At 40.2% G+C, this 12,020-nt stretch overlaps 1 protein-coding gene across 1 annotated transcript; it reads left to right on the top strand.

Moving 5' to 3' along the window:
- Nucleotides 1-6,424: 6,424 nt before the first annotated feature.
- Nucleotides 6,425-10,802, top strand: LOC114548535 (neoverrucotoxin subunit alpha-like). Its single transcript, XM_028568516.1, has 3 exons — nt 6,425-6,518; nt 8,694-10,151; nt 10,273-10,802. The coding sequence occupies exons 1-3, from the start codon at nt 6,428-6,430 to the stop codon at nt 10,800-10,802; spliced, it is 2,079 nt and encodes a 692-aa protein (XP_028424317.1). The 5' UTR covers nt 6,425-6,427.
- The last annotated feature ends 1,218 nt before the right edge of the window (nt 10,803-12,020 follow it).

The raw sequence follows: 12,020 nt of genomic DNA, 5'->3' as shown, positions 1-12,020 counted from the left end.
AACATTTACCAGAGTTCAGGAACTGAAGTGTTTGACGCTCGGAAACGATACAAGAGATGAGAACACAAAACCTAACAGAAAGGAATGACCGATAACGAGAAACCTAAACTTATCAGCAGACGGGATGTGACAGTTTGTTGTTTCAGCAGAAACCAAAACAATCGAACTATTCAGCTGTGTTGGGCAGTGGTGCATTACTATGTAATATATTACTATAATATTATTACTTTATGCAGAAATGAGTAGTGTAATTTCCAAAACAGTAATCACATTACAGTTATGACCCCTACTTTGACCCCTATCAGTTCGCATAATCGCGCGAACCGATCCACAGAGGATGCCATCATCATAGCTCTCCATTCTGCATTGAACCACCTGGAGCAGCAGAAGATGCTCGTTGTGGATTACAGCTCAGCCTTCGATACAATCATTCTGGACATTCTCATCACCAAACTGGTCACTCTCGGCCTCACCCTCTCACACTTGCCTGGATAAAGGACTTTCTCACCAACCGGCCCCAGTTGGTGAGACTCGGCCCCCACCTCTCCTCCACTCGCATGCTGAGCACCGGCTCCCCACAGGGCTGTGTGCTGAGCCCCCTCCAGTACTGTATCTACACACATGACTGCAGTCCGGCCCGCAACAACAACCGCAACAACAACCTCATCGTCAAGTTTGCTGACGACACCACAGTGGTCGGACTCATCTCAAAGGGAGATGAGGCAGCCTACAGAGAGGAGGTCCTGAACTTGGCAGCCTGGTGTTCAGAGAACAATCTGGCTCTGAACACCAAGAAAACCAAGAAGATCATTGTCGACGGATCAATGGTACGGCGAGTGTGTGGAGAGGGTCCATACCTTCCGGTTTCTCTGCGTCCTTATCTCCGCTGACATCTCCTGGACAGACAACATCACAGCGGTCATCAAGAAGGCTCAACAGTGGCAACACTTCCTAAGGGTCCTCAGGAAGCACAACCTGAACTCCAACCTGCTGCTGATCTTCTACCACTCGTCCATCGAGAGCCTGCTGACGTACTGTATCACCGTCATGGTACGGCAGCTGCACTGTGGCAGACAAGGAGAGGCTTCAGAGGGTAGTAAAGGCAGCACAGAAGATCATTGGGTGCCCTCTCCCCTCCCTGATGGACATTTACACCTCCCGCTGCCTCGGCAGAGAAGAAAACATCACCAAGGACAGCTCCCACCCCGGCTCTGATCTGTTGCCCACAGGGAGGCGCTACAGGTGCATCAGAACAAGGACTAACCAATTCAAGAACAGTTTCTTTCCGAAAGCCATAACCACTTTGAACTCCCACATGCACTGACTTCACAGTCTAACCCCCCAACCCCCGGACTATCTCCTACCCACGTACTGTGCAATATTTAATATTTAATACTTTAGATAATATTGATAATACTGTGTAATTTCATTACTACACACTGCCCCCCCCCCTTTTTTTTGTTGCACTACCTTTTTTATTCCATGTTATTACATTTCTTTTACGTACATGTTAGCACTGTAAAAAGCAGTTGCTTTTAATCTCGTTGTACGTGTGTATAGTGGCAATAAAAGGCATTCTATTCTATTCATACTGCAGGAAGAAACCTTTTGACTCTCAGCCTTGTAGCCAAACCCCTGCTGTGTGCAGACAAGATTAGAACAAAAGAATGTTTGTTTATTCCTGTAGTTGAAAAGAATTGATACCCACATGGTAGGATCTTGTGAGCGGAAGTGGCCCCAAGACTCATGGATTTGGAGATAGCGCCTTTTTTTACGCAACCCGGACCAATAGAGAGGGTTTTCATTCAAGGAACCGCCCACAACTTCAAAGGAATATATATCTGTGAAACTGAGAGAGGTTTGGGACTGTTTAATGTGAATCTGCAAGGGAGAAGCATCTTTTCAGTCCGCTGCAGTATTAAATCCTGTTCTGTCATGTAATTTCTTAATTAAATCTTTTTGTTAAGTTGTCATTGGACCCAGCTTCTCCTTCCTCAAAAACTCAGAAATACGCAACAATACATCAGGATGCCTGACCTATACAAGGTGTTTTGGGTTGTTTTTATAACCCTTTGGATTATTGACAACAGCACAGAGGTCGACTTCAGTAAGCCTACACTCAACTACAGGGAACGTCTCTCCAGGCCTCCGCATTCCTTCAGGCGTAAACATTCCTCCCTGGAAGATGCACACTCCCCCCGGAATAAGACTTACCAACTGCAGATGGAGAGGGTCTTTATTTCACCTTCATTTTTACAGGCAAGTCATTAAGAACAGGTTCTCTTTTACAATGGCTGCCTGACAAGTGGCAAAGCCACTTAGATAAAAGAAAAGAGGGTTAGAAGATAAAATACATTAGAAATACATACAGTTTAGAACTTACATAAAATACAATTTGAAATACAACACAGACAGCAGTAAACACGTATACTAAGTAGATGCTTGTGTAGTGTAAGTAGACTAAGTACATGGGTGAGTAAGAGCTGCAGAAAACATACAAATATTTAGCTGGAAAATTATGATGTGTAGAAGGAACTGCATACAGTATCTTGGTCAACAGGGATGATATGACGTTTTGAAGGATGAAATAGAAACTGGTTTGTCCAGTTTGAGAATCTTTTGCAGAGCATTCCAGTCGCATGAAGCGGCAGGTTGAAAAGATGCGAGACCAGAGGCAGAGTTGGTTTTGGGAATGCTTAATTGAATATGAAGTGAGGACTGGGTACTGTATGTGACATACTTTGGCTGCAGCAGGTGACATAAGTAAGGAGGTGATTGGCCAAGAATGGTCAGAGATTCTGTATATATCTGTATTCTGTATCATCGCCCTGACTGAAACTTGGCTGGATGAGAAAGTCCTGGTCTTAGAGGTCAGTCTTAACAACTTTTCTATTGTTGGGGCTGACAGGCCCTCTGGGTGAGCAGTCTCTATGGACCCCCTTCCTCTCTTGAAAAAAGCCTAACAATATACAATAAAAATGACTACTTTATGTTATTGTTGCTGAGTTCCTTTAGGTTTAAACTGCTACAAACTCTCTTTGAGAGAACAGTAGGAGATGATGAGGGACCTGCCACTGCTGCCCTCTCTGTAGCTGTTTCTGAAATTGAGGGGTCATGTATTTCCTTAAGCTTTGCTAGTTAATGTTGATAAATATAATGTCATAAGACATTGTAGCTATGATGCTGATACATTTATGATGCTGATACTTTATGTTCCAGCCTATAATATGCATCAAACTGGATTCCTTGCTGACAGCCTTCAATCTAAACAACTGCTATTATTTATTATGTATTAGCTTAACCTCTTGCATCTCAAAGTAACAAGCACAACCATGGCCAGAAGCAAGATTAGCTCCTAAATGTCTTTTCAGCAGTATAACACAGTAATGGCATAAAACATAAAAAGGAAAAATGTAAGTCAAATTTCTTTGATGATTTATTTTACAAAAATAGAAAAACAATTCACTCTGGTAATACATTTCCTTAAGGGCACATATGCATATACAATACAGGGAAACATATTTTTGGCTGCACATCATTCATACAATGAACATTTATATTTTTACAAACTTTACACCAGGCAGCCTGCCGTCTGTGTGCTTTGGTTTGTAGTCTCACTCGCTGATTGGATGAATTTATGTCACATGGCTAACATCACACAGAAAACAAAAATGTCTGTGGCCATTACGCTAAACGAGGGTAGAAGCATAGTTTTTTGGCAAAACCTTGGAGCTATCGTTTCTACCGAGATATTTTCACTCTTAGACATTTGTGAATCTGACGAACAATATGTTTTTTCAGCTTCTGTCTAGGCTAAGTGTTTTTTGGCGATATTTTATGCAAAACGTACTTTTTCAAACCTGGCAGTGGGTTTTTGGGTAATTAATATTACCTTAAACCATTCACAATGGTTGATTTTGTGCTCCTCACCTTTCTTTTGAAAGAAATTAATTAGCAGTGGTTTTCCCTCACTTTGCTTTCTTTCCCTTTCTTTCTTTAATTTTTGTGACCCCGATTTTACTTTCTTGGAGAACGTTGCTGTGTCAAGTCAATGCACGTTGACACGCATCAGCAGAAGGTCAGCAGTCACTTAGGTCAGATCATTAACCTGTTCAGAGACGAATCCTTGTGCAGGGTGGACTAAGCCGCTTTACGTCTTTTTTTTTAAGGGGTGATAGCGGCTTCGGAGAGCCTCTATGTTTTTGGGGGCGGGGTAAACAAAGTTCAGTCTCTCAACCGAGTTATTCAGGCAATTGATGAGTTATGACAATACTTGCTTAGAAATAAAACATTGCAAAATTAAACTTTTCATTCCAAGCTTTTCGAGGCTGTTCTGTTCTGAGAGGGGACTGTGTAATCCCTTACAGGTCCAGCTCCTTCAGCCAGTCATGCTTTTCTGTTAGAGCCTCTCATAGGTGGAACACTCCAAATGAAACTAGAAACTGCACCACCTACCATACCTTCACACAAAGTCTCAAGGCCTGGCTTTTGGAGGTCAGACTTGTGAGCATTTTTTATTTCCTGGTAATTTTATAATTGTATTAATTACTTATTACTGCTAACCTGCTGCTAACATGTTTTATGTCTTGCCCGGTGTCAGATATATTCCGCGCTACATTACCTGGGTATGTATAAAAGATTAACTTGCATTTTAACTAAATAATTTTACCATCTTATTAACCTGTACTGCAACCTTTAATGCTGTATTAAGATCTCCATCATGAGTGATAGAAGTTTTTGCTTGTTACTGCTTTGCATGGTTGCATGGTGCAAGAAGGCTCTGGTTGGGTTTTCTTAGCTGTGTGTTGTTGCTTGCTGTATTGAATGTGGATATGTTGATGTGTAACTGTACTAATGTTTTGAGGCTTCCTGTCCTTCTGAATGGTTTCTTGAGAAAGCTTATTTGTTGCTCTAGCTGTCTTTATGGTGTCTTATTGACTTCTGTCTGTGAAGTTAACCTGTACTATTGTCTTGCTGTTTCCTGTTGCTCTGGTCTCAAAACATCTGGCCAAAGGACTACATTTGAAAATTAGCCAGCTGGCTAACACTGGCACATTTACAGAAATGTTAATTAATGTGCGTTGTCCTTCAACATGCCACCAGATGATCAAGAAACTTCATGTGGTGTATGTAATAGGGTGTTAATACACTTCATTCACCAGCTCAATGTCCCACTTCTTCTCATCCACTGGGCCCATAACTTCCTGATTGACTGACCACAGGCTGTAAGAATTGGAACTGTCACTTCACCAACCATCATCTCTACACCGGAGACCTTCAAGGCTGTGTTCTCAGTTCTTTTCTCTACACCTTGTACACAAACGACTGCATCAGCCCCTCAGACATCACTACATACTACGTATATTCAGATGACGCTGCCATACTGTCATAATGTCTACTCAATGACAACAACTCCATTACAGTCTATCAACACTCCATCTCTCGTTTCACACAGTAGTGCACTGACAACTACCTCCATCTGAATACAGAGAAAACAAAAGAACTGGTCTTTAACCCACCAAAACACTGGACTGTTTCTGACAGCAGAACAGGTCAACAAATTCAAATACCTTGGACTCACTTTAGAAATTAACCTCAGTTTTGATCAACGCATCACAGATATCCACACCCATCCTGCTGTACTGTTCCCCCTGTTTCTATAAAGGTTCGGACACACATTGCCGATATTCAGCCGTCTGACAGTCTGGCGAGGACAGTGCCTCGAGTCTGTTGGGTGTATTCTGTGCCATCGTCCGTCAGAGGGGCCGTCAGCCTTCATTTTGGCTGATTTGACATGTATAATCGGCAGCCGGAAACAAGGAGCGGGCTGAGGGTGACTTTGTCGATGTGAAATGAAGACTGATTCAGCAACTGCATGGCCTATTTCTCACTTAAAATGTTTTCAGGAACAAGTTTCGGTGAACTATTTCAGTAGAATTTGAGATTGTATTCTCAACAAGTCGCCATGACAGTCTGCCTTTGAATTTCACCTGCTGTTATGCCAAGGGTCGGCCGTCTGGTCAGTGTGTCTTCAGCTTAACATGCTCACCATTTCTAACAACAAACTCACCAAGATCCCACGTCGCCTCCAAAATGATCAGCTCCCTACACCCAACATCTCAGAGCTGAACGATGGAGCCATCACACACCTTGCCCTCACCATTGGCAAAGACACCAATCACCCTCTATATCCAGACTTTACACTGCTGTCATCTGGCCGCAGATACAGGACTCTCAGGTGTAGAAGGACTCACTTTGGCAGAAGTTTCGTTGTTTCTACCATAGCATTGCTGAACAAACTATCTCGCTATTTGTGTGTGGGAGCAGAGCTGACTGCCAGTGTTGTAAACTGTTAACACTTGTACTATTTTAGAGTGTACATTAAATACTGAAGGCTAATATTTACTTTCCTCAACAGGGTGGAGAAATGGTCTCAGATAACATGTACGTTGCTGCCCTGGGTCGACCTTTCACCCTGGGAATGCTCTACGATGCTCGGAGAGATCAGCTGATCCCAGGTAAGTGCTGACTACATTCTCATTAATAATATTTCTAAATATATCTGACGTTCACAGTTCTACTTAACCCTTAAAGGGCCAAGCATATATACAGTAAATACAATGGAAAAATAATTAATTGCTATTTTTTTAAAGTACCTAGACTAAAATGACAAAAGTTAATGATTTTTTTCTAAATATTACCTTTATTTTCTAAGTTACACTCTGTTTGTAACTCCTGAGATACATTGCCCATTTAGGGTTTACATTTTACATTGTATCCTTTTTTTCATAGTTCATATGCCAACTTTAAAAACATTTAAATAAACAATTAATTAGCTAAATTTGTTCATGTTTTCTATACATTAGGACAAAAAATGGAAAAACAAAACTGAACTTTATCTCCCAAGATCAATTCCCCATGTATGATAGAAATTTAACATTTCATAACTGTTTTAGCTTATCCTCCTCGACTTCCTCACTGGTTCCCTCCTCTGTATCTGATGAGCCATCAGATGGCAAAACTACAGACTTCACCTCTCTCCCTCTTGTAGAAAATTCCCTGAAAACATGTGCACACTGGCGGAACAGGCCTCAACATAAATATATCTGTGAGTGGTCAACCTTGTTTCATACCCTTATATGGGCAATGTATCCCCCAGGATCACCTTAGGCATGTTTACATTTTTTTTTTAAATATAAACACTTACCATGTGACCAGTGTTTTTTTTCAACATACGCTGCCATTTTAGATTTTGATACAAAGGTTTGGAATGTTGGCAAAATGTCACATGACCTGACCCATCACCCCATCAGTGTTTCTCATCAACTGCACGTGTTATTATGGAACCCACACAACTTCTAAGCAAGACCCGCCTTTCAATAGCATTCACACACTACTATTGGCCAGGCGTCCATGCTTACGCAAGGTAACGTAACCCAATTTGTTCAGGTCCTATCCCCTGACCAATCGGCTATCCTAAGTTTAATCACTCAAGGTCAATGCCTAACCCCAACCAATCAAGCTGCTTCGTAGGGCGGGTCTTTCCTAGAAGTTACGTGGGATCCATAATAACGCATCACCCCATCAGTGTTTCTCATCAACTGGAACCACATAATGTCCCTCTCCCCATAGCTCCTCCCCCCCCACGGCCTGTCAAATGATCGTATCCCCCAAGATACAGAAACTGTTTAAGGGAAACTCTGAAATCATGTCAGAGAGCTATAAAACTATTTTAACCATAGGCTTAGAGTTTTTTTGGGGGGGTGCAGGGGATATGTTCCCCCACTCTCCGAAATAAATGTTTCCCAATGATTTTAGACACCCCTAAAGTGGACCATACCATCTTAACATCGCAGCACACGTTTCTTTTGTTTTTCTTTTTTCTCTGTGAAATAAACCTGCCTTCAACTGCGGTCAGAAATGTCGAGATCTATAAACGATCTGACGGAAAAACACTGATTGTTGTCTGATTTGAACCTCACCTCTTTAATATTCATATGCACTATGAAAAGAACTAGCAAATTATTTGTAATTCTACAATGTAGTTGTGACCATTTATTAGTTACATATATTGGGGATGCAGGTTAAATTGTTGGTATATTATCCTGTGATGAATATGAAAAATTGAATTGTAATTACTGTTGCAGAATTTCAGCTCAAAATTATCTGTGGAGCCATTTCTACAACATCCTGGATGTTGTAGAAATATGCACACCTAATTGTTCAGTTTTTTTATTTGTTAAAGTTTGAAATATCCAATAAATTTCGTTCCACTTCATGATTGTGTCCCACTTGTTGTTAATTCTTCACAAAAAATTACAGTTTTATGTCTTTATGTTTGAAGCCTGAAATGTGGCAAAAGGTCCAAAAGTTCAAGGGGGCCGAATACTTTCGTGAGACACTGTGTATATATAACGCTTTCCTGCCTTACGTATGAAACCTGACTCTGATTGGGGATTAGTTCCAAATGATTGAAAAGATGTTTTTATGGTCAATTAGTTTGGTACTGCTGAAATCAGCAAGTGAGATTAGCAGAGCAGAAACAGTTTTGGTATAATTCCTGATTGTGTGTGCAGTCTTCATCTCTCAGTCTTACTCTCTGGTTCAAGATGATAAGTTTGCATGAGAGCAGGGCTCCCCCCCCCTCAGTATTCCTGATTTATCATATAACATATCTTTTCTAATTACCATAGGTTTGACATTATGGGATGATAAAACTCTAAATGGGAAGATAAAAGAAAGCTCTCAGCGCACCAGTTCATTTGACATGGCTGCATCTGACTCCACTGAATCCAAGTGCAATCTGTTGGATGTTGATGCTTCTCTGAAGGCAAGTTTCCAGGCTGGACTGATTGAAGTTGGAGGATCTGCCGAGTATCTGAAAGATCAGCAGAAATCCCACCATCGGAGCAGAGTTACGTTTCAGTACAAAGCTACCACCAACTTTAAGATGTTAATGATTGAACAACTAACCATGGACCCCCAACAGATGGATGTCATTAAGAAGAGCTCAGCAACACATGTAGTCACAGGCATCACTTATGGGACAAATGCTTTCTTTGTGTTTGACAGTGAGAAGTTAGAGGCCAGCAGCGTTAAGGACATCCAGGGCAGCATGCAAGCTGTAATAAAGAAGATCCCCTCATTTAATATTGATGGGGAAGCTAAGCTCAACCTGACTGATGAAGAAAAAGCCCTGACACAGAAATTCTCCTGCAAATTCTACGGAGACTTGATTCTTGAAAGCAACCCTGCAACATTTGAAGATGCAGTGAAGACCAACCTACAACTCCCAAAGCTACTGGGAGAAAAAGGAGAGAAGGCTGTTCCAGTGAAGGTCTGGCTGATGCCGCTGAAGAATTTTGACTCCAAAGCTGCTGAGGTGAAGAAAGAGATCAGCCATGGATTAATTAGGAAGGCCCAGGATAATCTAGAAGATTTGAAGGAAATAGGAATGAGATGCTACGATTCTCTTGAAGACAAAGTAGCGGAGAATTTTCCTCAGATTCAAGAACAGTTAAGTACTTTCCAAAAATTGTGTGGTTATTATGCATCTAACCTCCAGCAGGCCTTGGCAGAGAAGCTTCCCTCCATCCGTGAAGGAAAAGAAGATGAGAGCTCACTGAAACAACTCTTTGAAGACAGAGACAAGTCACCATTCAGTCAGGAAAAACTAACCAAGTGGCTGGATCGTAAAGAGAGAGAAATCAACATCATCAGATCCTGTGTAGATACCATGGAGGGAATAAAGATCATCCAAAATCAGTCAGAGCTGGACAGACAGGTTCTTGCTCCAGGTGTAGAAGATGTTCTGTGCTTTGTTTTCACTTCAGTGGAAAGGGGTGATACCGACCTTGATGTGATGGCCGACTACTTGGGTGTTCAAAAAAAAGGAAGTACCAATGAAGATCCATGGTACTACTCAGCTGAAGTTTTCACCAATATGAGAGAAAAAGCCAAAGCTTTCCATAACTTTGCCAACGCACAGAAGAATAACAGTCAATTCCGTTTCGTCATAGCAGCCATTGCTAACAAGAAACACACAGGAGCAACCATCTACCATTACAAGAACGGCAATCTGGTCAGTGAAGATTTGTCAAACGAACTCCCTCCTGTGGAGACCATTACAGACAGAAGAGATCTGATCTGGTGTAAGTCTGTTTCCATGCTTTTTTGATTTAAAAAAACATGCTGTACTAATATCTCTCCTCCAGAAACCTGTTTGACCATCAGAATAACTGATAACACATTTTGTTTTGGTCTCTCCATCAGATGCCTGTGATCTCAACCTGGACCCAAACACTGTAAACGGCTGGCTCACTCTGTCTGAGGGAAACAAGAAGGCAACATCTGGAGAATGGCAGTGGTATCCTGATCACCCAGAGAGGTTTTATGAACAGACTCAGGTGTTGTGCACAGAGAGCTTATCTGGGCGACATTACTGGGAGGTGGAGTGGAGTCAGAGTTCTTCCCAATATATTTATGTTGCGGTTGCATACAGTGAAATTGAGAGAAATGCTAAATTTGGAGGAAATACCAAATCGTGGGCTTTTGGCAAATATTATGATTCACTTACGGCAAAGTATAATAATAAGGAAGTGATCATTCCTTTTCCCGCGGATGGCTGTAACAGAGTTGGGGTGTATCTGGACTGGCCTGCTGGCACTCTGTCCTTCTACAGAGTCTCCTCTAACACACTGAGGCACCTCTACACCTTTCACACCACATTCACTGAGCCTGTTTACCCAGGATTCAATGTTTATTACAAAACAAATTTTGCGTACCTGCGTCCAGTTGAATAAGAGCAATGACTTGTTATATTCTTGGTCTGTAAATGGGGATATTAGTTTACATTTTATCTTGAACACGCTTCACAAGTTTAAACAATGCATTCAAACCCAGAGGGACCAGGAACATTGATGATGTAATCATTAGGTAGCTGTGTGTGATTTTCTGTCAATATTTTCATGTTGATTTGATGTGCAGCCTTCTTCTGAAACTGGTTAGTACTTCACAGATTTATAATAAATTTAAACTTTCATTGCTTGATATATAACAGATATATTTTAATACTACATTTCTATTCCACTTCTTGATACTTAAAGATAAAGATCTTATATTGATACCCAATGGCTTCATCAACACTTGTATGTTGAACTATAACTCATAGCTGATGTAAATGAAAAAAATATTAACTTGTTTTGTTGAATTAATGTTTTTTATGTTAGATGTTAAGTACATTGCTGATGTTTATAGAGTTGAAGAAATGTATTTTCCTGTTAATCAGTTGATGTTGATTTGATGCACAGCATTCTTCTTAAACTAGTCTATGCTCCAGATGGGTTAGCAATTTAAACTTTTATTGGTACATCCCAGATAAGTATTTTTATTGTAACTTTATATTATTTATAACAACTATCCATAATTCATCATTTATTAAGCATTGGTTAACTATTAGTTAATGGTTTGTTCATTATTACTTATTAATCGTTCATACATAGTTCATCATGAGTAAAGTATTTGTTCACACAGTTAAAAATGGTTTGTTAATAGTAAACAAGCCTATTTGTTAATGGTTGGTTCATCATTATTAATTAATTGTTCTTACATAGTTCATCATCAGTAAAGCACTTGTTCACAACAACATTAAAAATATGTTAAGTACATGATTTATACTTAAAAGATAATGAAACAACCATTTATAAATGAAATAATGTTCCCATTATAAACCAGTTGCAAACTATTACTAAATGCTTTGTTCATTTGTAAATCATTGCTCCTATGTTAATTATATCATAAATAAAGCATTTGTGTACACACTAAAATGGTTTGTTCATAGTAAATAAGGCTCTCAGAAATTATGTTTATAAATAGTTTAACAGTTAATAAGTATTGCAAAAACCATTAGTAAATTAAATAATTTTCCCTTTATAAACAGTTTACAAACCATTAGTAATTTCTTTGTTCATCATTTGTAAAGCACAGTTCCTACATTCATTTTAATTAGTACAGCATTAGTA

This window comes from Perca flavescens, chromosome 21 (assembly GCF_004354835.1).
Source record: "Perca flavescens isolate YP-PL-M2 chromosome 21, PFLA_1.0, whole genome shotgun sequence".
In the NCBI taxonomy this organism is placed as follows: domain Eukaryota; kingdom Metazoa; phylum Chordata; class Actinopteri; order Perciformes; family Percidae; genus Perca; species Perca flavescens.
Note: the sequence above shows the minus strand (reverse complement) of the source record. Positions and strands in the feature narration are given on the sequence as shown.

What these genes read in the sequence shown, in the direction of transcription:
- LOC114548535 (XM_028568516.1), top strand. Translation starts at nt 6,428, where the DNA reads ATGGTCTCAGATAACATGTACGTTGCTGCCCTGGGTCGACCTTTCACC. An exon ending in GAGAGATCAGCTGATCCCAG is followed by an intron (nt 6,519 to 8,693) that starts GTAAGTGCTGAC and finishes TAATTACCATAG; the next exon opens with GTTTGACATTATGGGATGAT. An exon ending in CAGAAGAGATCTGATCTGGT is followed by an intron (nt 10,152 to 10,272) that starts GTAAGTCTGTTT and finishes TCTCTCCATCAG; the next exon opens with ATGCCTGTGATCTCAACCTG.